At 46.6% G+C, this 22,474-nt stretch overlaps 1 protein-coding gene across 4 annotated transcripts in view; it reads right to left on the bottom strand.

Annotated features, from left to right (window-relative positions):
- LOC138503575 (golgin subfamily B member 1-like) overlaps positions 1 to 22,474 on the bottom strand; it is a 1,546,163-nt gene that overhangs the window by 715,103 nt on the left and 808,586 nt on the right. For all 4 annotated transcript variants that reach the window (XM_069623402.1, XM_069623405.1, XM_069623404.1 and 1 more), the window contains exon 17: positions 6,334 to 6,464. In XM_069623402.1, the coding sequence (XP_069479503.1) occupies positions 6,334 to 6,464 (131 nt within the window). The remainder of the gene's footprint in view (positions 1 to 6,333; positions 6,465 to 22,474) is intronic.

Genomic DNA, 22,474 nt, shown 5'->3' with positions numbered 1-22,474 from the left:
TTTAAGATTGATGTTGTCACTATCGATGTGAATCTACTAAGACAGGATGTGAGAGCATTGACAGAACGCACAGGGGTACTGGAGAAAGAGGTGAAGGCTAATGCGAGTAGTTGCCACACGAATTCCAAGGATGTTACCTTGCTGCACAGGTGTGTAACCTGGAGACCAGGGCTGAAGAAGAGGAGGGTCGGGCCTGCAGAAATAATGTACGCATCGTTGCGCTACCGGAAGGAGAGGAAGGCTCGTGCCCGACAAACTTATTTGAAAACATGTTGTTACAGGAGATAGTGGCAGGGTCTTTTACCCATGGATTCATGGTAGAAAGAGCGCACAAGGCTCTGACGAGAAGACCACTGCCAGGAGCCCCACCTCGGCCGATCATCGCCGAGATATTGAACTATAAAGATATAGGGAGGATCCTCGAACATTTTCAGAAAGGCGGAACGATAAGCAGAGCGTCGGAGACCATCACAGCGTACACGGATGACACCTTCCTGGTGCACAAGCAGAGATTCAGTTACGTGTCGGTCAAGAGAAGGTTACGCATGGCTGGTTTGAAATACATACTGCTATACCCGGCAAAGATGAAGGTTTTACACAAAGATAGAGCTGTTTTCTTCGAAACTCCAGAGGATGTGAACACATGGATGGACACTTTGAACTTCCCGTCGGAGAACGGCAGTGATAAGTAAACTGTGCTCCCAGGGTGCTGTATAGGTGAACTGTTCAGGGACTGTGGGTTATTGATTGGACTAATAACATAGAAGTTAGTGATTGCATAGTGATTTATGATTAGATAAATGCAGGAACACTGACGCTGCCCAGATCTGGACAGTGCTAGAATCACACTATCCCCACATCTATTAGGTTAGGAGGGATACTAGTAGCTAAGTGTCCCCCCGCTGCACTCCGGATTCCGAAGCAAGTTGGATTCGGAGCGAGATGCAGGGATGCCCAAGTTTCAGATTTGAAGCTGGGCAAAAGTTGGGAACTGTTGGGGAGAGGGAGGGCGGGAGAGTTGGGGTAGTTAGAAGGGAGTTTGCCTACGGACAAGCGCGACAGGGGGAGGGGGTGGCGATGGGAGGTGGATAATGGCTGAATATAAAGATGGGTGAACTCAGGATTGCAACTTGGAACGTTAGAAGGCTCAATAGCCATAGCAAAAGGAATAGAGTAATAGTACATTTAAAACGCCAGAAAATAGATATAGCCCTATTGCAGGAGACGCATTTGACTAAAGACAGACAGGACACCATGGCAAGGAAATGGGGAGGGGTGACTCTGGGCTCCACGTACTCGGCATATGCCAGGGGGGTACTGATATGGGTAGCACCAACTGTCCCGTTCAAGGTTCTCCAGACCTATCTGGATACGGACGGTAGGATGATCATATTGAGGGGAAGGTAGACAACAGGGAAATATGCATTATTAACACATATGCCCCGAATAAAGACACAGCAACATATTTCAGATCCTTGTATGCTAAAATAAGCCTGTATAGAGATGGGACACTAGTGTGGGGGGGACTTTAACTGTACGCTAAATCCAGTGTTAGACAGGTCAGATGAGAAATTTGCTCTCCCAGCCCTGAACACGTTGCTGCAGACGTTTAAGTTGGAAGACGTGTGGAGAGCACTAAACCGGCAAGAACGTGAGTACTCCCACTATAATGCCCCTACAAATCTATATACCAGGTTGGACTACGTGTCGGTTGGGAGGTCAGTTGTTGGGTGAGTTCACACAGGCGGAATACAAAGCTAAAGTCCTCTCGGATCATGCACCTTTGGTTGTCGCCTGGCAGATTCTACCCCCGCGGGCTAAGATTCGGACATGGCGGCTCAGGGTGGAGGCACTTAGGGACACCAGGTTTCCGGAGAACCTACGAAAAGAGGTGAAAGAATATTTTTAGCACAACACGGGCAGTGTAGCATCAGCGGGTGCGCTGTGGGAGGTGTTTAAAGTAGTGGTTGAGGGAATGGGCATAGCACAGTCAAAGGGAATGCAGGATGTGATTGTACAGGTCTTACAGGGGGGGGGGGAACAGATTGGAAGCTATAGCGCAGACGGGGAGAGGTCCTAAGAGGAGGCACTGGAGGGGACCCAACTACAACAGGCACAGGATAAGTAATTTGAGTTGCAGGAGATATATTGAGAGACAGCACGTGGAGGGTGACAAACCCAGCGATTGTTAGCCTGGCTTTATAAAATTGAGTATAAATGAGAAGCGATCAGAGCAGTGGTTGGACTATACTGGGAGATGTACGAGTCACAAGAGGGTGTCAATAAATGCTTTTATGAATACTATAAGCGATTATACGAGGAAACCTCCTGCAAAAAAGATACGAGACGCTCTGAGATTAAGTTACCCAGGCTAAATACGGAAGATCGAGCTAGATTGGAGGGCCCCCATTACGATTGAGGAACTAGGGAGAGTGATCAAAGAACTGCCGACCGGCAGAGTCCCAGGAGCAGACGGGCTTCCCAGCAAATTTTACAAGGAGTATAGGGCAGATCTCTTGACGCCACTGCTGGGAATGCTTAATGAATCACTAGAAACAGGCAGATTGCCCAGTCCCTTAAGAGAATCGTTGATCGTTCCCCTGCTGAAACCAAATGAGCCAGATACAGATTGTGGCTCATATAGACCCCTGTCGTTGCTGAATCAGGATGGGAAGATATTTACAGTGGTGATGGCTCAGACTTCAGCCGATTATAGCCAAGCTCATACACTCAGATCAGACAGGATATGTCCCACACAGGAATATTGCTAGTAACCTGCGTAGACTGCACCATGTGATAAGATTGCACTCAGGATGACACTCAACAATGTGTGGCGGTGTCACTAGATGAAGTGAAGGCCTTTGGTTCGGTTAGGTGGCCATGGCTAGTGACGGGTATTGGAAGGGTTTGGTATGGGCCCAAAATACATTAAGTGGGTGCAGTGCTGTACAACGAACCAGTGGCTACGGTGAAAACGGGCACGACAATCTCAGATCAATGGCAGTTGAGTAAGGGTACGAGATAAGGGTCCCGCGGTCTTCGATGCTATTTATATTAGCATTGGAGCCAATGGCGATCTATCTGCGAGATGAATACGGGGAAGCAGAGATTGAGACGCCGGGTGGGAGACATTTGATATCATTGTATGCATAGGATAGGCTGCTTTACCCGCAGCACCCAGAGACGAATCTGCAATATATTTTGGATGTGATAGACCGGTACGCTGCCTTGTCAAGCATAGCGATAAGACCGCAGAAGTCGAGCCTGGTCTCATGGGAGAATACTCTGGGAAGCCAGCACAGCGGCTGCCGTTACTGCCGATTAAATGGGAGGAAGACACGTTCCGTTATTTGGGAGTGAACATCTATCATGATCCGCTGCTAGAGTGTACACACAACACTGTCAGGGCACTGAATGGGATTGAAAACTCCTTAACGTTTTGGGCTAGATTACCACTATCCATGATGGGACGAGCGGCGTTGCTGAAAATGCTGGTGCTCCCAAGATTACTGCACTTCTTCACAATTACCCCATTTGCAATCCTGAGATCTTTTCTCAATAAACTACATAGTATATATAGGGACTTCCTGTGGCGCAATTCAAGATGCAGGGTGGCACTTTGGAAACTTCAAAACGCATATGTCTCTGGGGGGGGGTTAACCTACCCAATTTTGAGGTATATTTCGTTGCAGCCAGTTGCAATTCGTAGCCAACTGGTTGTCGGATTAGCAAAACACATGGGTCACGCCTGTTGCACGTCACAGGGGCGCAGTTTTACCTGAAAGAAATCATATGGATGGCGAACTCTTGCACGGTCCATTTATCCAGGTTGATGAGATTGGGATGTGAGATGTGGCATAGGGCCTGTCGACTGATGGGAGGCGTGATGCCATATTCTCTGCAGATCCCATCAGTGGCAGTGGAGGGAGAAAGTGACCAATTGAGGTTGAATGTCCAGAAGTACTGGGAACCTAACGGGGTAGCTACGGTGGGAGACCTGTTTCAGGAGGGGGTTTTGAAAGGATTTGGGGATCTGATAGAGGAGGCGGGAGTACATCCAGGCCAGCACCTTACACACCTGTGCTTACTACGGGCAATTCGGCATAGATGGCCTGGAACTGACTCCAGTTGCAGACAGATAATACGATTGAAACATTTTATGATGTGTCAGAAGATGGGCATGAAGTCTCGAGGATATATGAGTTATTAATGTCAAAAGTTGGGAAGGAGTTGAGTCAGACAAGACAGCGGTGGGAGGCTGACCTGGGAGAGCCAATGTCGGATGCAATGTGGAATAGAGTTAAAGTGTACAACAAAAAGGTGTCTAAGAATACGCGGTTCCAGCAGATTCAATTATACATAACACAGAGCATATTTAACCCCTAACAGGATAGCAAAGTTTGGCCAGGCAGTGATACAAACATGTCCGAAATGTGGGGAGTTGGATGTGGATTTAACTCATATGTTCTGGGCCCGTGTAGAGATTGACAGATTTTGGGAGAAGGCAGCTCATGCATTAGCGAAAGCAGTTATCACGCTAGATATCGGATCCCCCCATGTGTGTTTATGAGGGGGTTTTGCAAGACCTAAACAGGCGAAACGTGAGTAAATTGAAACGTTTAGCATATATATTAGCAAAATGCAGGATAGCGGTGGGTTGGAAAGCAAAGGCAAGGCCTCTGGTGGAGGTGTGGTGGAAGGATATGTTAAAATGGGCAAACGCGAAAACTGTCGTATGGCAAGAAGCGGTAGCGGGGTCATCTGATCAGGGAGGAGGGGGAGTGGAAGCTTGGAGACAGCTGATTGAGGATTTGGTCAGCTCCACGCTAGAAGTCAACGAACTGGAACACAGTCCAGCACTGCCTAGTGATGATACTGGAGGTGATGCAGGGAATGAACAATAAAGTGATGACTGTTGTGTTGTTGAGTAGGCAGGGATGAGGGTGGGCGAAGTTGGGGGGTGGCAGGGAATAAACAGACGAAATTGGCAATGTAACACGATGTATAAAGTAATGCAATGTCTGTATGGTTTCAGTATACATTTAAAATAAAAACTGTTTTAAAAAAAAGGATGCATTCCCCAGGGGTCGCAAGCTAACAGGCAGGGGTCCCAGGTGCGACCCCTAGCAACCCTTAAATGACATCCATGCCTTTAGGTAGATCTGACTTACCGCCACTAAAGTGGATCGTCCATTGACTTTTCGGCTATTATTTCCTATGGACCTTTAAAATCTGGTCTGGAAACCTGTAAAATTGTCTCTGGGATACTCATATGCGCCTGAAGTTTTCTTCGATCCCCAAAGGGCCCAGTGCGCTCTGTACTATTATTTTGTTGGTACTTAGCTTTGATTTCTAATTAATTTTTAAAGTCAAACTCTGCATCTCTCCAATGTGACTGTGTTTTTTAAATTGTGGCTAACCTTGGTAATACTGTAAATACTTTCTCTTGAAATGTTGGATTAAGGCACCGGTTTCTAAAATGAACTCATAATTCTTGAAAGCCTTTGATTTGATACTGTTTCCTACCCTCTAAAGCTTTGTTATAATATCACGTGTGCATTTGCATTCATTTTAATATTATGGCCTGGGGGTACAAATTAATGTTGAGTACTGTTATTCAGTAATATATTTCAGTATATTAGTGTATTGTATTTTCTAGATATGTGTGTGGACTAATTGTACTGTTGTGTCAGCCTACTACCCCTGCCTGAGAGTCCAGTCTTGTCCCCCTGTTCACGTTACATACCTTGAGAGTTGCGGCTTCCCTTTATTTGTCAAGTGTGTTAATCCCCCTCCCCCAATTAAGGTCAGTAGTTGTAGTGACCTCAAAAGAAAAGAGGGTGGAACAAAAACGACTAAGAACACCCATTCAGATTTTTAAAATGAAAGCAAGAGAAAACAAAAAATACATTCATTTTTACAAGACCGGTTGACAACCAAAACCATTGCTCAAGCAATATGCAATTACAAGTTGTTTTTGCAACATATCAGACCTCAGAATCTACTTCTATTCTGAAACTTACTTCGCAGATAATGGAGGTTGCTCAAATGTTCATGTATATTCTTGCCAGGTTGGTTACAAAGCACAGAAACCTCTTACTTTAGAACTGTGATGTCTACTTGATATTCTTGATGGCCTAGTCTCCCCCTCCATAGACTCGCGATGCATGATTCTGACATTCATTTAATTCAGTCTTTTACTTCAACGTGATGCTGAACATTTCTGTAGCATTATGCTTCATTGTGGTAAAATGGTTCACTATCCCTTCTGAAATTGAGAAAATTCAATGAAGCACAAAACCGTTTGGAACAGATCTATCTTTGGCCCGTTACCTGCAGGGTTTCGATTCGCACTTGTAGCTGCAGTCTATCTTCCAGGTCCTGGCAACGCTCCTCCAGACACATAATTTGCTCTTGCAGTTGGTTTCTCTCCAATTCCAGCTCTTCTACTACTGTTTGCAACCCTACTCAGTTTAAACGGAAAATACTTTATTTAGACTCATAAAATGGTAGGTTGTAAGTTTTGCAAAATGAAATATTCAAACTGACTTTGCTCTAGGAAGCACAATTAATCTAGATACAATCTATAAACATATTGTTTTTATGGGTCAGATTTTCCTAGTAGAAGTTAGGCTTTTTTTGTTTTTTAATGAAAAAAAATAGAATTAGTTTTTCTACCCATGATATCATGTTGCATCCAGGTCTTATAATACAGTCTTCAAATCCTGTTTTCTAGGTTCAAAGTTAGAAAGTGCTGCAGTGCTATCAAGTTGCTTGATCACACTCCCCATTAAATAGACAACCACATTCAAGTGGACACTGGTTTGTAGAAACTAGCTAAACCTCATTAGCTTAAAAGTAGTAGACAACTTGATAATTTGCAGCTACTGAGAGGAGACCAACTTAAAATATTTTCACAAGTATAAATGTTTTCATGGTCATTATTGGCAATAAGAGTTGAGTAGCAAAATCATTTAGAAGAGGCTAGCGGGGAGGTCACTGGAGACCTTGGAGCTGGGGACCAAAGTTCACTATGCAATTCTGCCCTCAGATATGTTTAGGAATTCACTGGAACCCCATCTCATCCCCAGCCTTGCATATAAAGTGAACAACACAGTTTCCTCGCCCAGTGACAGCCTCACAGGGCAGCCCCCATGGAATGGAGGACCATGGAGTTAGCTGGCAGCTTCTGCAAAGCAGAAGTGGAAAAAACATAAAACACCCTTTAAAATGGATTCTGTGCACACATACAGGCCTCAATTGGGTGGAACCACAGAGTGTTGAGAGAAGGCAGATGGAGAGCCACAAGAGATCTACAGGTACGATAGAGTCAAGGAATAAGGTCCCAGACAACAAAACGGCAGTTGCCCTTTTCTGGCTTGGGACATGTGCTGCCTGAGAGGGTTAGAAGGATTAGCTGGTTAGATAGCACAACGAGCTAAGGGCTCGCCACTGATATCTGTGCACAGCCTGCTGTGGCAGGTTTGAATCCTGGCAGGGTCAACTCAGCCTTTCATCCTTTCCGAGGTCCGAGGTCGATAAATTGAGTACCACCCTGTGGGATAATGTCTTATGTTATTTCAGCGCTCTGAGACCTATAGCTGTGTAGCGCTATATAAGAAATACATTATTATTTAGATTTATTAATAATTTCACCTGAGCGGAAGGCAGGAGGCCGGATGAGCAACCAATACAGATTTGTGGTTAAGAGCAATCAGGTGTCCCCAAAGTGCAACACATCAGCCAAATTACTAGCAATGCAGGGATCTCAAAAGGGGCTTGGTCCCATGTAATACTGCAGGAGTTAGAACACAGATTATAAAGCATGTTGAGAAATAGAGTGATCAGTGGCGAGGTTGAGAAGGAGGAGATAAGAAAAATGGAGGAGAGAAGAGAAGGAGAGTGAGAAGGAAGCGACAGAACAGAAAGAGGGAAGAGAGAAGGAAGAGATAAAAGAGAGAAAGAGAAAAAGGGAAGAGAGGGAGAGATACACACGAGGAATGAGAAGGGAAGAAATAGAGCAGATGAAAGGAAACAAGACTCCTTGGAGGAAGGCCTGGAGATGCAAAGGGAATGCCACAGTACCCTTGGATCCAATCATTTTCAAGAGTTTGACTCCTGGCTCCTTCTTTAAAACATTGGGGTGCTGTGGTGGTAGGGCCTGGTAGGAATACATAATGCAACCCCATGGTCCACACATCACCTGGCAAGAAAGACCACAAATAGCCAAGAAAGTTGGGTTCTGGAGCTCATTCAATCACCAGAGATTTCAGGGTACTGTCGTATCTGCTTAGGCAACACCCCCTGACAAAGATATGCACTCTGATCCTTTTGAACTAGCCTTATGACTTAGGTTTATTCTTGACCGGAACGCTGGCTTTTTACGTTACCAAACTGTTTATATTTCTTCAGTAGGAGCACTATACCCAAATAAAAAAAGAGAGCTTTGTAAGGATCGAAATAGTCTCATGTTGGTCCCTCATCATTACAGATACAAGTTGCGAAAGCTTAATGAATGGGGGCAGATGGGGAGCAGGTGCAAGTGGATCTAGGTCACCTGGCCTAAGCCCCGCCCATCATCTTAGCCCTGCCTCTTCCTTCCTGCTCTTAACTCTTAGATCAATAGCGTCTCTCGTCTGGGCGTCCGAAGCAAAGGGCAGATAAAGAAAAGGGCAATTCCTTTTTGGACCTGTTTGGACCAGGAGGATCCAGGGTTCGTCCCCCTGCTCAGACAGCAGGTAAGCATGCACCAACTTGCGTTTACTCCCTCTGTCCCCACAGGCTATCCCCACCACCTCTGGTCCCCCCCATGATGTTCCCTTATACCCCCCACTCTTTTCGCCCAAAGCTGTTGCCTGTTTTGCTGGATTCTTCTACCCTGCTCCCCCTCCCCAACTCCAGCCTACTTCTGCAGGAGTCTGTCCTGATACATTCTGGTGTCAACATCACTGTCTTGTAGCCAATGCTGGATTTGACTTTTATGGACTTCATTGATTCACGGTGCTTCACCCTTTCTCAACTCTCATGCTGGACTTCCTTTGCATCTTGTACTCATGGTGGCCCTGGATCATGCTGTTCCCATCTTCATCTTGTATCCTGGCTTCCAACATTTTGTGTTACTACTGACTTCTGCAATTGTATTTGCTCTCCCCTCTTGCTTCTCCACTCTTTTTGACGGCTTACACTCTGTTCTCTCCCTTTCTCCCCTGTCCTATCTCCTCCCCTTACTTTCTTCTATGCACTTACTCTATCAGAATTGACGATGGACCTAGTATGATAGCAACCTTGTCTGTCTCCTCCCCACTCCCCATACTTGCACCCCTCACCCTCCAGCACTATCTGAAATGTCGTCAGGCCTAGTACAATAGTCGCTTGTTTTGTTCCTCCCCTCCCTTTCTGCACCCCTCTCCCTCACCTTTTGTTTTTCTCTGGCTCTACCAGAAATGTTGTCAGGCCTAGAACGGTAGTCGCCTGTCTGTTTCCATTTCCTTCCCACTCTCCCCCTCCCTTCCTTATCTATGTCTTAGCTCTGGCACTATATGAAATGTCGTCAGGCTGAGTACGCTAGTTAATTTCACATCCTTACTGTTCATGGCCTGTAAGAATGTCAAAGTATTTTCCCTTGTTCCCTCCTTTGCCTTGAAGCGCTTTGGAACACATTGTGCATAGGCGCTATATAAATAAACGATCAAAACGATCATACACCACTCAGACTGCTTCCTATACCTCCACCTTGATTTCACAACCCCCATCAATTGTTATCTGATATCAAACCAGAATACATTGAAACTTAGATTTTCTGTGGACATAGCCCATTATGAGGAACAGGTAGGTTTTCATATTAAGTGGTAATAAAACCCTCAGAATTTTTCCCATACAGACAGCTTTAAAGTATTGATTAAAACAGTCTACAGTAATGTGCATTTGTGTACTCTCCCTTCACATATTCTGCCATTGCGCTTGACTGGATCTGAGGACTCTGAAGGACACTTGTCTTTGCAAATTTCATGCATGAACATGACAATCTTTCCCTACAGACCCAAAGAGGAGTGGTCATTTGCTGACGAAAATGTAAAACCTACTGTTGTGATTACTGTACATCCCTTCCTCATTAGGTTACCACAGCTAACGTTTCACTGTAATACCCAATTGTTCAACATAGAGGAATTCCTTGTGTGCCTAACTTCCCGGTAATTTAAAAGATAGTTTTCAACAGATCCAACAAAAGAAATCGATTTATAAAGACCGCTCTGTGACCGCACAAAGCGGTGTTTCTAAATTCAACTGTCAAACCCCTGCCGCACAGGAGTGCGTGCAGGGGCTGACAGGCACATCGGGACCAGGAAGAGCTGTCGCAGGATAACAGGTGTTTATGTGTGTGTGAGTGTGCGTTTACGTGTGTGTGTTTGTGAGTGTAGTGGGTAGGGGTATGCTTGGGTGGGGAGTGAAGCTGGGGCAGCTGTGGAGAGGGGCTGTGGTGGGTGTGGGGGGGGGGTGTGAGGGGTTGAAACCCCCAGATTTTAAAAACATCCTGCAAGCATGGGTGGGGTGGCAAAAGGTTGGCATATTTTCGCTTTTTGCAGGCCGCTGAAAATTGGCCGAAGAAATGTCTTTTTGGTAGGCGACCAACAAAAAGTGAAAATATGACCTAGAACCGGTTTGTGAGAGGGTTTATGGAGGAAATCTATAGTGTAAGATTACAATAGTCACTACGGTGAGTAATTTATTTCTACATCCTGTCCTCTTTCATTATTACAGGGGGAATCCCAAAGCATTAATCATTATCGTGAGCCTGGAAATCTGCAACCAAACAATGGAGTTAAAGAGCACTGCTTGCTCACTGAGAGCATCACTCAGATAAGTGACATCCATTGGGTGGTATTTGCAGGAGTATGGTTGACCAGATAGCTGCCATCAATATGACTTCAATACACACAAGCCTCCGAAAGACAATAGATGCAGCTTTAGCTCATACTGAGTGAGCATGAAGACATTTAGAGAGGTTTCTGGATTGTATAGGCTTACAAGATGGGCAAGATCAACAAAGGTGTGATAGACACTTTCTAGACCTGAAACCTCTGACAATTATTCCCATACCCTATCAGGCAATGCCCAGAAAGACTTGGGGCCTCATTACACGGATGGCGGTGGACCAAGGTGCTATTAGCACCTTTGTCCATGCCGGTAAAATACCAGCATCGCCTTGGTGGAAAGGGGAATTACCGCCCTATTCCAAGGTTGGTGGAGTGGTAATTCCCCATTCCCATTTTTGCCCCATAGGGCATAATGGGAATGGGGAAGGTGCCAATTACGGCACCGCAAATTGCGGTACCGTAATTAGCTCCCTGGTCCCTTTGCGGGTTGGTTTTTAACGCCTGCAAAAAGCAGGCGTTAAATTCCCCAACCCGCAAAGGGACCTCGTAGTAAGGCGGTAAGGGTTTACCGGTACCGGTAAAATACCGGTACCGGTAAACCCTTACCGCCTACCGTGTAATGAGGCCCTTGGTCCTGCAAAAGTCTTTCTGAGGAGAGGTTAGGAGAAAGGTTTGGCAGACAGGTTTCTTAAAGTAAGTGGAAATCTTTTAACGCATCCTTGTAAAAGATAGCATATGCTTCCGTGGCCCCACAGGACTATAATTTGCTTATGCAGCAGGCAGAAATCCGAGCAACTAGGAGAGCCACTTTCCATTTTACCCGTTGAATGTGAGTGGAGGCTTTGGGTTTAAACATTTTGTAAGAAAAAGGCTCAAAGCACTATATAAGACGCCGGGCAGGGTGACGTGATTTCATCTGATTAAAGGTGTGTAGAAATCCTGCCAGGTGGCACTTTAAAGGATTGGTGCACAAAGCATAAATACAGTCATAGCCACTAGCACACTCCCCCCACCGTCCCCAGGTAGGGTCTGTAAGAATCAACTTAACTCCAGAAGATGCCAGGTAAGCAAACAAAGACGCAAAGTTGGCGATAGAGCACATCAATGGATTGATGTTCGCTTTAAGGCATCAATGTGAAAACATGAACCGTTTGCTGTCGTATTGGCCCTGGTCAATGCCTTCCTTGCTGCCCAACGTCAACGCTGTCAAGTAACTTTAGCAAGGTGAATGAGGTCCAAGAACAAGAATCTTGCTTGATTCGTAACATACGCTTTCCCGAATTCTGCTGGTGTTATCTAAAATGGGAAAGGTAATCTACACTTGCTTGGTCTATTCCTTTCCTGTGTTCAATAGTAAAACAACAAGATTGCAAATCTAGAAACCAGCACATTACTCAGGCCTTAGTATCCTTCAGGTTAAGGGGGAAGTGACCAGTCGGAAAGTATTGCAAATAAGTCACAGCCCATTTAATAGCTAATACTTCAAGTTCAATTGTGGCGTAGTTCCTCTCCCTAAGAAAGTTTCTGACTGATGTACAGCATCGGGTGTTCAATCCCATTATATTACCGGGAGAGGGCTGCTGCCAGTCCAAATTGAGATGTATCCATCAGCAGGATGAATTCTTTGCTAAAATTAGCTACTTTCAAGATCGGTTCATTGTAAGAATCTGCTTGAGGGCGGTAAAAACAAGCTTGATCTTCTTGGGTCCACTTTTGGGGCTCTGCATTTTTAAGCTTGTCAGTAAGGCAAGCGGTTATAGAGCAGAAATTAGGTATAAACCTTTTATTGCATCCCACCAAACCCTTAAATCTCTTTTCGTTTTGGGTGTCTGTTTCTTGTACAGATGTAACTTTTTCTGTCTGGGGGTTGTACAAGACATTTCCCATAAAGACCCCTTGGTATTGCACTGCTGATTGGGCAAGGTGACACTTTTTGGGGCTGGCCGTGAGCCCTGCCTTACTTATGGATTTTGTTACTTGGTAAAGACGGTACATATGCTCACTCCAGGTCTTGCTGTGGATGACTATGTCGTCAATGTAAGCCCCAAAAAATGTTGAAAAGTACCCGATCGATCATTCTCTGGAATGTAGCAAGTGCCCCATGGAGATCAAAGGGGAGTTCTTTCAATTGGCATAATCCTACCGGAGTGGAGAACAAATGTTTGTCTTTATCCTCTGGGTTTATTGGCACTTTTTAATAGCCTTTTGTTAAATCGATTGGGTTCTGCTGTTTACCTTTCTACAATCGGTCGATTAAGTCATCAATACGTGGCATGGGATAATTGTCGAATTGTGAAATGGTGTTTACCTTTCTGAATCTATACAAAATCTCAAAGTGTCATCAGGTTTCACAGCAAGAACTACTGGGAAGGACCAGGGCCTTTGAGTAGGTTAAATTATTTCAGGAGGTTAACACTTTCTCCAACTCCTGTATAATTACATCTCTTTGGGCCTCGGGGATCCATAACGCTTTAAGTTGATCACATTCCCAGGGTGAGTATGAATGTATGTAAAACCCCCTTTAACCTTCCTGACTTGTTACAAAAGACATCTGAAAACTGTTCTAGTAGGCCATGAAGATCCTGTTTTTGATTTTGTGACAGATCCGAGGGAATCAAATTGTTCTTACTTGGATTGTCTATAAATAGACAGGCAATTACCACCGACTTAGATTGTACTTGGTCTTCTCTCCACTCTTTCACAAGACTAATATGATGCATTTGTGTTTTTATTCGCCTGTCCAGTAGAGAAACCAGGTAATTACAGGGATATCATATGGCGCATGCCATTTAGATGGCATTTTATTCTTAGAGGTTGGTGACAAAACGAGAACCTTTTGCCCAATGGAGAATGATCCGAGAGTAGCATTTTTATTATGTAGGTTTACCCCTGAGCACTTGTGAGGTGGGAATGAACTATAGCCTGGACTGTGGTCATATGGCCCTTCTGATGTTGGGCGGTCTGAGATAGGGGCAATAAAGCTTCTTCTCTTTCCTTGCATGTCTCCCTCAACATGTCCAACACATCTCAGGGTTCTCGAACACATAAGAGTTTGAAGAGTGAAAACCGTAGGGAGGATTCAGTGGTTTTTCAGATGGTGAAAAGGGCTCAGGGTATCATTACGTCCCCATTTCTTCCATCTGCTTCTACCAACTTCCTAAGGACACTTTTTAAGGTTTTATTAAAACGTTCAACCAGACCATCAGTTTGAGGGCGATATACTGAGGTCTGGAGTGCTTTAATTTGAAGGATCCATTTTGTTTCAGCCATTAGCTTACTCATAAAGGTAGTCCCTTGTTCAATAAGGATCTCCTTAGGGAATCCAACTCGAGAAAAGAAATGTATCAGATGTTTTAATATCTGCTCTGATGTCTTTTTTCTTCAAGGAAAAGCCTTGGGATACCTTGTAGCATAATCCAAAATTACCAGGATATACCGGTTCCCTAATTTAGAAGGTTCGAGCAGTCCCACAATATCCATATTGTGAAGCATTATTCGGATTCAGTATTTTTCTGTCTCCCTGGAGTTTGACCTCCGCTATGTGGCCCTACCACAGATAGCCACTCCCAAGGTCAGAGCAGGTAGCTTCTGCCTTTCCCCGGCCACGTATGAGAAACTTCCCTCCAGGGAATCAGTGACGATGTTTCTAGATGCGTCACAGCACCCTTTTTCTTACATCTCATCAACCTAGTTGTCACTGGATAAAGGAGGGTGAAATTGCTTTGAGGAAGTCTAGTATGAAACCCAATGCCAAGAAGGCATACTTTCTCACTGTGTGGTAGATGAGACAGCCAGGAGAAGCTGGTGGCACAGGTCCCTATGTTCCCTGCGTTGGGAAGGATCAGGACATCGATGTCAGGGTTGGAGAACAAATTCGATAAACTGAGTGAGAAAGGGGCCCAGCTGGAAACGAGAACTGCCACTCTAAAACAGAGAACTAACAGACTGGCTAACCAGTGTGCCTAAATATATCCTTTGGTTCAGCAAACAGGATGAGATCTGGAGTTGGAAAACCTAGAGAATGTGGTGCAGGCTCAACAACTGCAGATTGTTGGTTTATTGGTCTCCCAACTGGAGCTGAAGGAGATGAACACATTAGTTTCCAGCTGGCTCCCAGAAGGGCTCGAACTGGAAGTGGAGGACCCTATATATGTGGACAAATATTATAGAATGAAGTCCCCCCACCTCCAATAAATTGCCAAATACATCGGTAGGCCCGACACAATTGTCAAGGTAAGTGATCCTCGTGATAGAGATAGGATCCTGAAGGATGCGGCAGCCAAAAAGTCTTTGGACTTTAAGGAGCATAGGATCCTCGTCTTTCCGGATTTGGCCCTGATGACTGAAAAGAAAAGGAAGAGACTTAATATCATAAAGAAATCCTTTTTAGAACAAGGGATAAATTTATGGTTTCATGGAACCAGAAAGAATATATTTTTGGGGGACACCAAGAGTGCCGAGAAGCTATTGACAACCATACTTGCGAAAACAACATCCAGTCAGGATAAGGGATGAGCTGACATGGGACCTGTGCGGGGGGGCACCACCCCCCAGGTTTTATTGTGGCACTGGTATATCCCAGATCCACAATGCCTGACTGTCTATTATTCTATGGTAGTAGGAGCCTCTGTTAAAGCCTTTGTTTTTAAATCTGGTGCACAATATGTAGCCTTCCTTGCTGGTTTTTAGTATATTTGAAGTCATATATTTCAGTACTCAGGGGCTATTATCTGTTATGGTTAATGTCATGTAGTGGTCCCGGGTGTGGGAGAGGGCAGCAAGAAGGGTTGAGAAATCAGTGAGAGCGTTTATCACTGACATCTATTGAAATCTTTAAGATATTTCCCCCAAAGGAAAGAGGACCATCAGGGGGACTCAATATGGCAATGGGGTGGGACTTAATATTGATGTTTTCTGTAAAGCATGGGCCACCCATGAGGAGGGTTCTCCTTTTGTGTATTTGCATGTTAAAATAGCAATAAAAAAAGAAATAAAATACAAAAAGATACACATACATAATAATTGTAAAAAGCGTTTTAAAGCTGGACTTTCACAGTGTGCCCGCTCAGACCTCGAAGGCACATCCCATACATTTATGGTGATCACTCTGCAAACCCACTCTGGTATCAGAGAGACATTTTTCTCTGGCGCTCGAGGAGACAAGCTTGCACCAACACGAGATGCTTGACACTTTCTTAGAGAAACTGCATAGTGTGCCTGCATCGGCCACAAAAGCCATATTTGTTTCCATACAATGCGTGACTCGAAAGCTCAAGCAAGGAAATGGCAGTTTTATAAATGCTCCATTTGCTCACGATCAGTTTAAGTCACTGTAGAGTGTGAGCACAGGTTCTGTCTCACAGACAGAGAGAGGAGTAGACCTCTAGACACTCAGGAGATGCAGCATCCCCACAATTAATCCAAGTCAACTCCAAAATGGTGGGTCAGACTTTCGAATTGTGAGCTTTGTGGACACTGTTTCATTTCACGATCCTTAGAGATCAGTTATTCTTGGAATAGTCTAAAGGGTTATTTGATTTTTGTGTAAATATTTTGCAGTTCTTGCCAATGCACAACTTTATTATGAAGAAACTATTTTTAAAGCTATATTGTCTGGACATTACCTTACTGTGCATTCATCTAAAGTGTTTGTTGTGCCTTTAAACTCATTTGCGTCTTCTGGACAGTTGCCTAGTCTACTCCGTGTTTGACTGTCAGGAAATCAGGGGTAACTAGTCGGTAGATGTCGCGTTAGTTGATATATCTGGGCCCTACAAATAAGACCTAAGAAAAATTTCTCAGGCAAGGAGGCCTTAGCTGGCCTAGAATTGGAATTAGTTTTAAGGCTTGCAATCAATAAGCATCTTCATATCCCTCCTATGTTGATGGGGAATCTGCACAGGTTGTTGTAAAAAGCAGAGCTCATGCGAGGATTTCATTCCCGAATCTTGTTCTGACTCAGACTGACATGACGGACTCTTCAGTGTTCAGTTGAGGCAACACCTTTGAGAACCTTCAAGTACATGCTGTCACAAAAGATCAATGACCCGGCCAAGAAGGAAATGCATTTCATACTAGACTTTATATGGGGAATACAACACAGGTTGGTCAAAACAGCCAGTGGGGACTGCAATTCTAAACTAAATTAATGAACAGGTATTCTCGTGTCCTAAGGTCCCTCAGGGCTGAACAGAAGGCAAGCACAAATTCCAGCTTAAATGAGGTTGGGGGCAGGAGGGCTTTGGCACACTTAGTCACCCTTCCTCTTAGGGCGATGTTTCCTAGATCCCTCAATTCTCTTCAAAGTGTCCCACATCCTTCTTTCCTGTGCGCCTCAAGATCTCTTCTCCTGGTTGCCCTTTCTGGCTTTGGGGGGGTTTTACCAGTCTTCACTGGTCCTCTCTAGGTCTCTCTCATGGCTCTTTGTATATCTTACTGAGGCAACAAGGTTTGCTTTTCGGATTGCCAGAGCTGGGCTTAAAGGGGGTATTTATTACTCTCTCCCTCAGTGTCCTGATGCCTACCCCCCCTTTGGCATCTCCTATTCCTGTTCTGGCCCTACTCCTTAATGTCACACCACATGCTTGCTACTCCTTCCACTGTGGGCATGACGACTTCGGAGCAGGGTCTCATCCCTATCCCCTGGTCCGGGTCAATGTTACTTTATGGTGCCTTTTTGGACTTTCCAGCCACGTCCTAATTAGCCTCCCATAATTCCTTCCTATTTTCTCTTTCAACTTCCTTCTGATATTTCTAACTAATCTCCTCCTTGTTCTGTCTTCACTTCACACCAACCTCCTTTTGCTCCAACCCAATGTCCTCCAAATTAGTCTTCACAACCTCCTTTTGCTTTAACCCCACCTCCTCCAGATGTCTCCAAGCAACCTCCTTTTGCTTCAAGACATTTTCCTCCAGATAACTCCAACTTCCTCCAAGCTTCGTCCTCGCTCTCCAACCTCATCCAGACTCCTTCCTCACCTCTCCAACATACTGCTCCAGGCTGCTGCTGCCAGCCTCTACTCCAAACACCCACTTTGTCCGACGGTGACTCTGGGCCTATATACGCTGGTGGCCCCTATACCGGTCAACTCACCAACGCTTGGTAGGTGACACCCAACATAAAATCAGTTCCCTCACCCGCCAATCCCTTTGTCTGTCAATACGTGTCAATGGAGCTTTCAACTGCAAAATTTAAATCATTTTTCACCCGTCTTTTCATTTGAAAATGTTGACTGCTGTGCACCCTCCTCCCTGTGCCTACACTCCCTATGAAGGCATGCACCTGCGAATGTAAATTAGCGAGGGCTGCAATTTGTTACATTGAACTAAGTCACCTGTGTTTGCTTTAGTACTTTGGGTTGGGACCGGACCTTCGAAAGCTCAGAAAGCAATGGTGTCCACTGTCCAAATAACAAAGGGCAACCACACACAATGGCCCTCATTCCGAGCTAGGAGGTAAGTACAGGTACCTTCGGGCATGGCGGAAAGTACGACACCGGCCTGGTGTCAGACCGCTAATTGCGGCCCATTCCGACCTCGCGGACACACGCTTTTCGCCATGCCGGAAAAGTACCTAGCGGCATGCCGCTAAATGGCCTGCAAAACCCCCTACCGGCATGCTGAGACACATACATAACAACACCGCCTTGGAAGCAGCAGCGCCTGTAAATAACGGTGACCGTAATTTACGGATCCCGTAAATTACGGTCACCGCAAAACAACGGAACCGGAAATTTCGTCATCGCACAGGAACGGGAAGGAGCGCGGCAGCCATCTTTAAAAACACAATCCATTGCCATCCTCTTCAGGCAGCACCCTTAGGGGCAATCCGAAGTACCTGAAAGGACCACACACCCTGGACCAATGCCGAAAGCCCCAAAGAATTCCGAGGACCGGCTCCGCAAGAGGAGATTCAGCCCGGAAGAGCTGCAGGCAGTGGTAGACCACCTTGCGGAGAAGGCTGATGTTGTTTTCAGCACAAACATGCGGCGAGAGTCAATCATACGTAAAAAAAAACATCTGGGCACAAACCGCCCAAAGGGTGAGTGCAGTAGGCACCACCCCCCGCAACCCCAGGGACTGCCGCAATCGGTGGGATGATCTGCGGATGTGGAGCCTCCTCTCCACCAACCGGAGTAAGGCAATGCAGACTGGAGGGGGCCCAAGTTCCCCATTGAGACTGGAGCCATGGGAGGAGACATGTGCTTCACTGATCGGGACGGAATCAATCGAGGGCGTCAGCGATATGGAGTGCAGGGCTACGTCGTCTGCCGATGGAGGTGAGTGTCCAAAGTCAACACTGCCAAAGGCATTTACATGATGTATAGTCCCCCAAGGCCCGTCTAAGGCCCCTCTCATGCTGCATCCCCCCAATCCAAATAATGCTGAGCCAACTGCCACGCATTCAAGGGCCAAGTGCAAGTACATAACGCACATCAATCGTAGTGCTCTGATTTGCACATACCATCATGCAAACTGTGCTGCAGGTTCGGCAGTGTGTGAGCCAGACTGCACATTACCAGGGCAGGATGAGTCACTCCGAAACCTGCGTACATATCATTCTCATGCACATGTACCACTGCTGTTGCTACACCCAAAAGGCCACAAACCCCAAATGACTGAAATGTGAATGCAGCCATGTATGCTATTAGGGCATCATACAATCACTCATGTTGGCCCTCTCTTCTACCCCCACAGGCACTGATCATGACAGCGGTGAGGCCCAGAAGAGCTGTCCAAACACCTCCATGGGCAGTGGCAGGGTCCGGCGCATTCCAGCACCGAAAAAAACACCCACCCCAGCTCCAGAAAGGTCAGTGGAGGCTGCACCACCCCAATCCCTCCCTGCATCGGCGCCTGCCACAATGGCCACCCCAATGTCGGCAGAGTCCAGCATTGCTGGTGAGGTGGCAGTTACGGGCCCCGAGGAGATTGTGGACAGCCCTTCATCCATCTGGGGGGCGTCCGAGAAGGAGTTCCATCCCACAGTCCACACCCCGGAGCCCAGCAATGGCCCCCTGGCATCATGCAGTGACTTTGGGGATCCTGCAACACCTGGCCGTAGTGCTCCAACAGACACACAGGGATATGATGATCGTGGGCCAAGTTCCCCAGTTGAGTCCATGCCAGAGCACGTAGGGCCAAGTCACCTCAGTGATGAATTCCCATCATTTGGCACACGTCGTGCAACTCAGCTCACTGACCTCATCACTGAGTTCATGGAGGACAACCGCCAGGCCAGGGTGGAATGGCTAAATGAACTCCGTGAAATGCGTCAGACAGTCACTGAGAGCACTACCAGGTTGTGTGACGTCCTAGGACGCATAGCTGATGCCCTTGAGGCTGCACATTCAAATCTGCAGCATCAGCAGGAGGACACGGCCACATCCAGTCGTGACACACCGGCAAGTTCTCCGCGACACATTCTGCGTTCTATGCAGCGCCGGGACATGCCTCCCCCGGCCCCCGGGAGCATGGAATAATCATCATTGCTGCCACATTTGGCCTTAATGTGCTTCATTGGAGTACTGTTGTGGAGTTGGGGGGAGGGGGAGGGAGGTGAGGGTTTGTTGTGCAGTTGGGGGGTGGGGGGAGGGTTTTGTTGTGGAGTTGGGGGGAGGTGGTCGGGTGGAGGGAATGTTTACATTCATCCATTTAAAAATCAAATACACCCTTGTAGTTGCAAAGTTTAACCTGTGTGGACATTCATCATTCAGCATGTGTATCATGACGTTTGACAGTGCATGGTCTACAAGTATGCACACACCCAGGGCAATGTGTGCCCATATGATGCCGGCCTCTGCTGTCTTGTGTTTTGGTTGTTATGTCCAAAAGGTGTTAGCCACACAACATGTCCCTCCCATGCACCGACTCCATGATGCTGTCTTGCCCCTTCCTCCTCCTCCTCCTTCACTCAATGTTCATCTGGTGCTAGCAGTCCCATGTCAGGGGACAGAGCCACATTCCAAGGGATGCACAATTTGTTCAGCTGTACACATGACTTGGGGGTCTTGGACACCACATTGCAGTAGATGGGTCCCCCACCAGTCCAGCTTCGGCAACTCATATGTGCCTTATACAAGCCAGGTGGCTGCTTCATCTCCACACATGCACGGTTATGGCCATTCTTATAGGGCTCCCTGGGCCTGGTCTGTGGGTTTCTGAGAGGGGTCCGGTACCATGGGGTCAAGGGACAGCCGCCAACACCTGCATGTGCAGCCAATTTAGGTAAGTCTCTGGACTGTCATGTAGGAGAACTGCACTACTATGACATGGCAGCAGGTCATTGATGCCCATACGCACATGTCGATGGATGCATTTAGCCCATTCATGGCCCCAATATGTGTCCAGTGCAATGGAATGCTGCAGGGGGCAGCGTCTACGAGATGGTCCATGAACATTGTCACGCACATCTCATGGTAGGCACTTCATAGATGCATGCAGCAGTCTAGATGGTAGATACATGAAGTGCTGTGTACTGTGTGAATCCGTTGTTGGGTGTGTTTGCTCTAGTCAGTGGCTCATATTCATCATACTGCTCTGATCTATACTATGGTGATTTCCACCACTCCTATGGGTGTGCCGAAACGGTGATGTGGTGTGGTATCCCTGCTGCCCTCAGTTCAATCCACTCCCAGGGATGACTCTCCGGTGTGATGAAATGCTGGAGGCAGGCATATTCTGCATATGCAGTGCATCTTCTTATATGGCCTTATGGTAGTGGGTTCCGCAAATGAGTGATGCATGTGCTGTGGGATTTGGCCTTGTCAGATTTTGTTAATGTTGTGATTGTGGCTTACACCATCGATCTGGGTATCTGTACTAATGTGCCGTACACTGGTTCTGTGTTTGGTGGGGTGCACTTTGTGCAGTGGCTTCATCGTTTCAACCATGTTTGTTCATGCAGGCACCCACCTCATGCCACAAATGCACTGGCATGGCACAGTCAGACGACTCACCTAGCAACCATGAACGTCATCCTGCATGTTGGCCCATGTGGCACGGTAGCGTGGAGGGCAGCTGGCCAATTGAGTCATGAGTTGTTCCGGGATGTCGGGACCACCCCTGTGTGATGTTCTATCTTGCCTTGCTTGGGGGGAATGGTATTGCTTGCGGTTGTGATCCGTCACATGCATGCCATGCAGGTCAACCTAATACACGTGGGTGCTGTCAGGGGCACCCATATCATTTGGCATGCCTGCCAATGCATGGGGGCCAACCTTTGTGTCGTATATCTCCTGGGTTGTCCTTGTTAGGGATTTGTAGCCCCTTGTGTGCCTAAGGAGGTGCTCCGGCACTTCGTTCTGCGTCGGTGTACTGGACGGTTGTGACATGCCATGCATGGACCCAACTGTGTGCTGATAGGTGCCTATGGCATGGGTGTGGGGCACAGGCACCACCTTCAATTGTGCCGGGAGAGCGGTGTGTATTTGTATGCTGCTCACTTATCTGGTAATTTCGCCACCAAATTATGGTGGTGAGGCTGTCACATTCTAGCGGGTGGGGGGGTGTCTGCTCAGGGGTTTCCATGAGGGACAGGACCTGCTGCGTGGGAATGGGGGCTGCTGGGGTGGTGGCGGAGGCTGCACTGGTGCTGCATG

Source organism: Ambystoma mexicanum, chromosome 11, assembly GCF_040938575.1.
Source record: "Ambystoma mexicanum isolate Mex_15411 chromosome 11, UKY_AmexF1_1, whole genome shotgun sequence".
NCBI lineage: Eukaryota > Metazoa > Chordata > Amphibia > Caudata > Ambystomatidae > Ambystoma > Ambystoma mexicanum.
The sequence above is the reverse complement of the archived record's forward strand: the minus strand, read 5'-3'. Positions and strand labels throughout refer to the sequence as shown.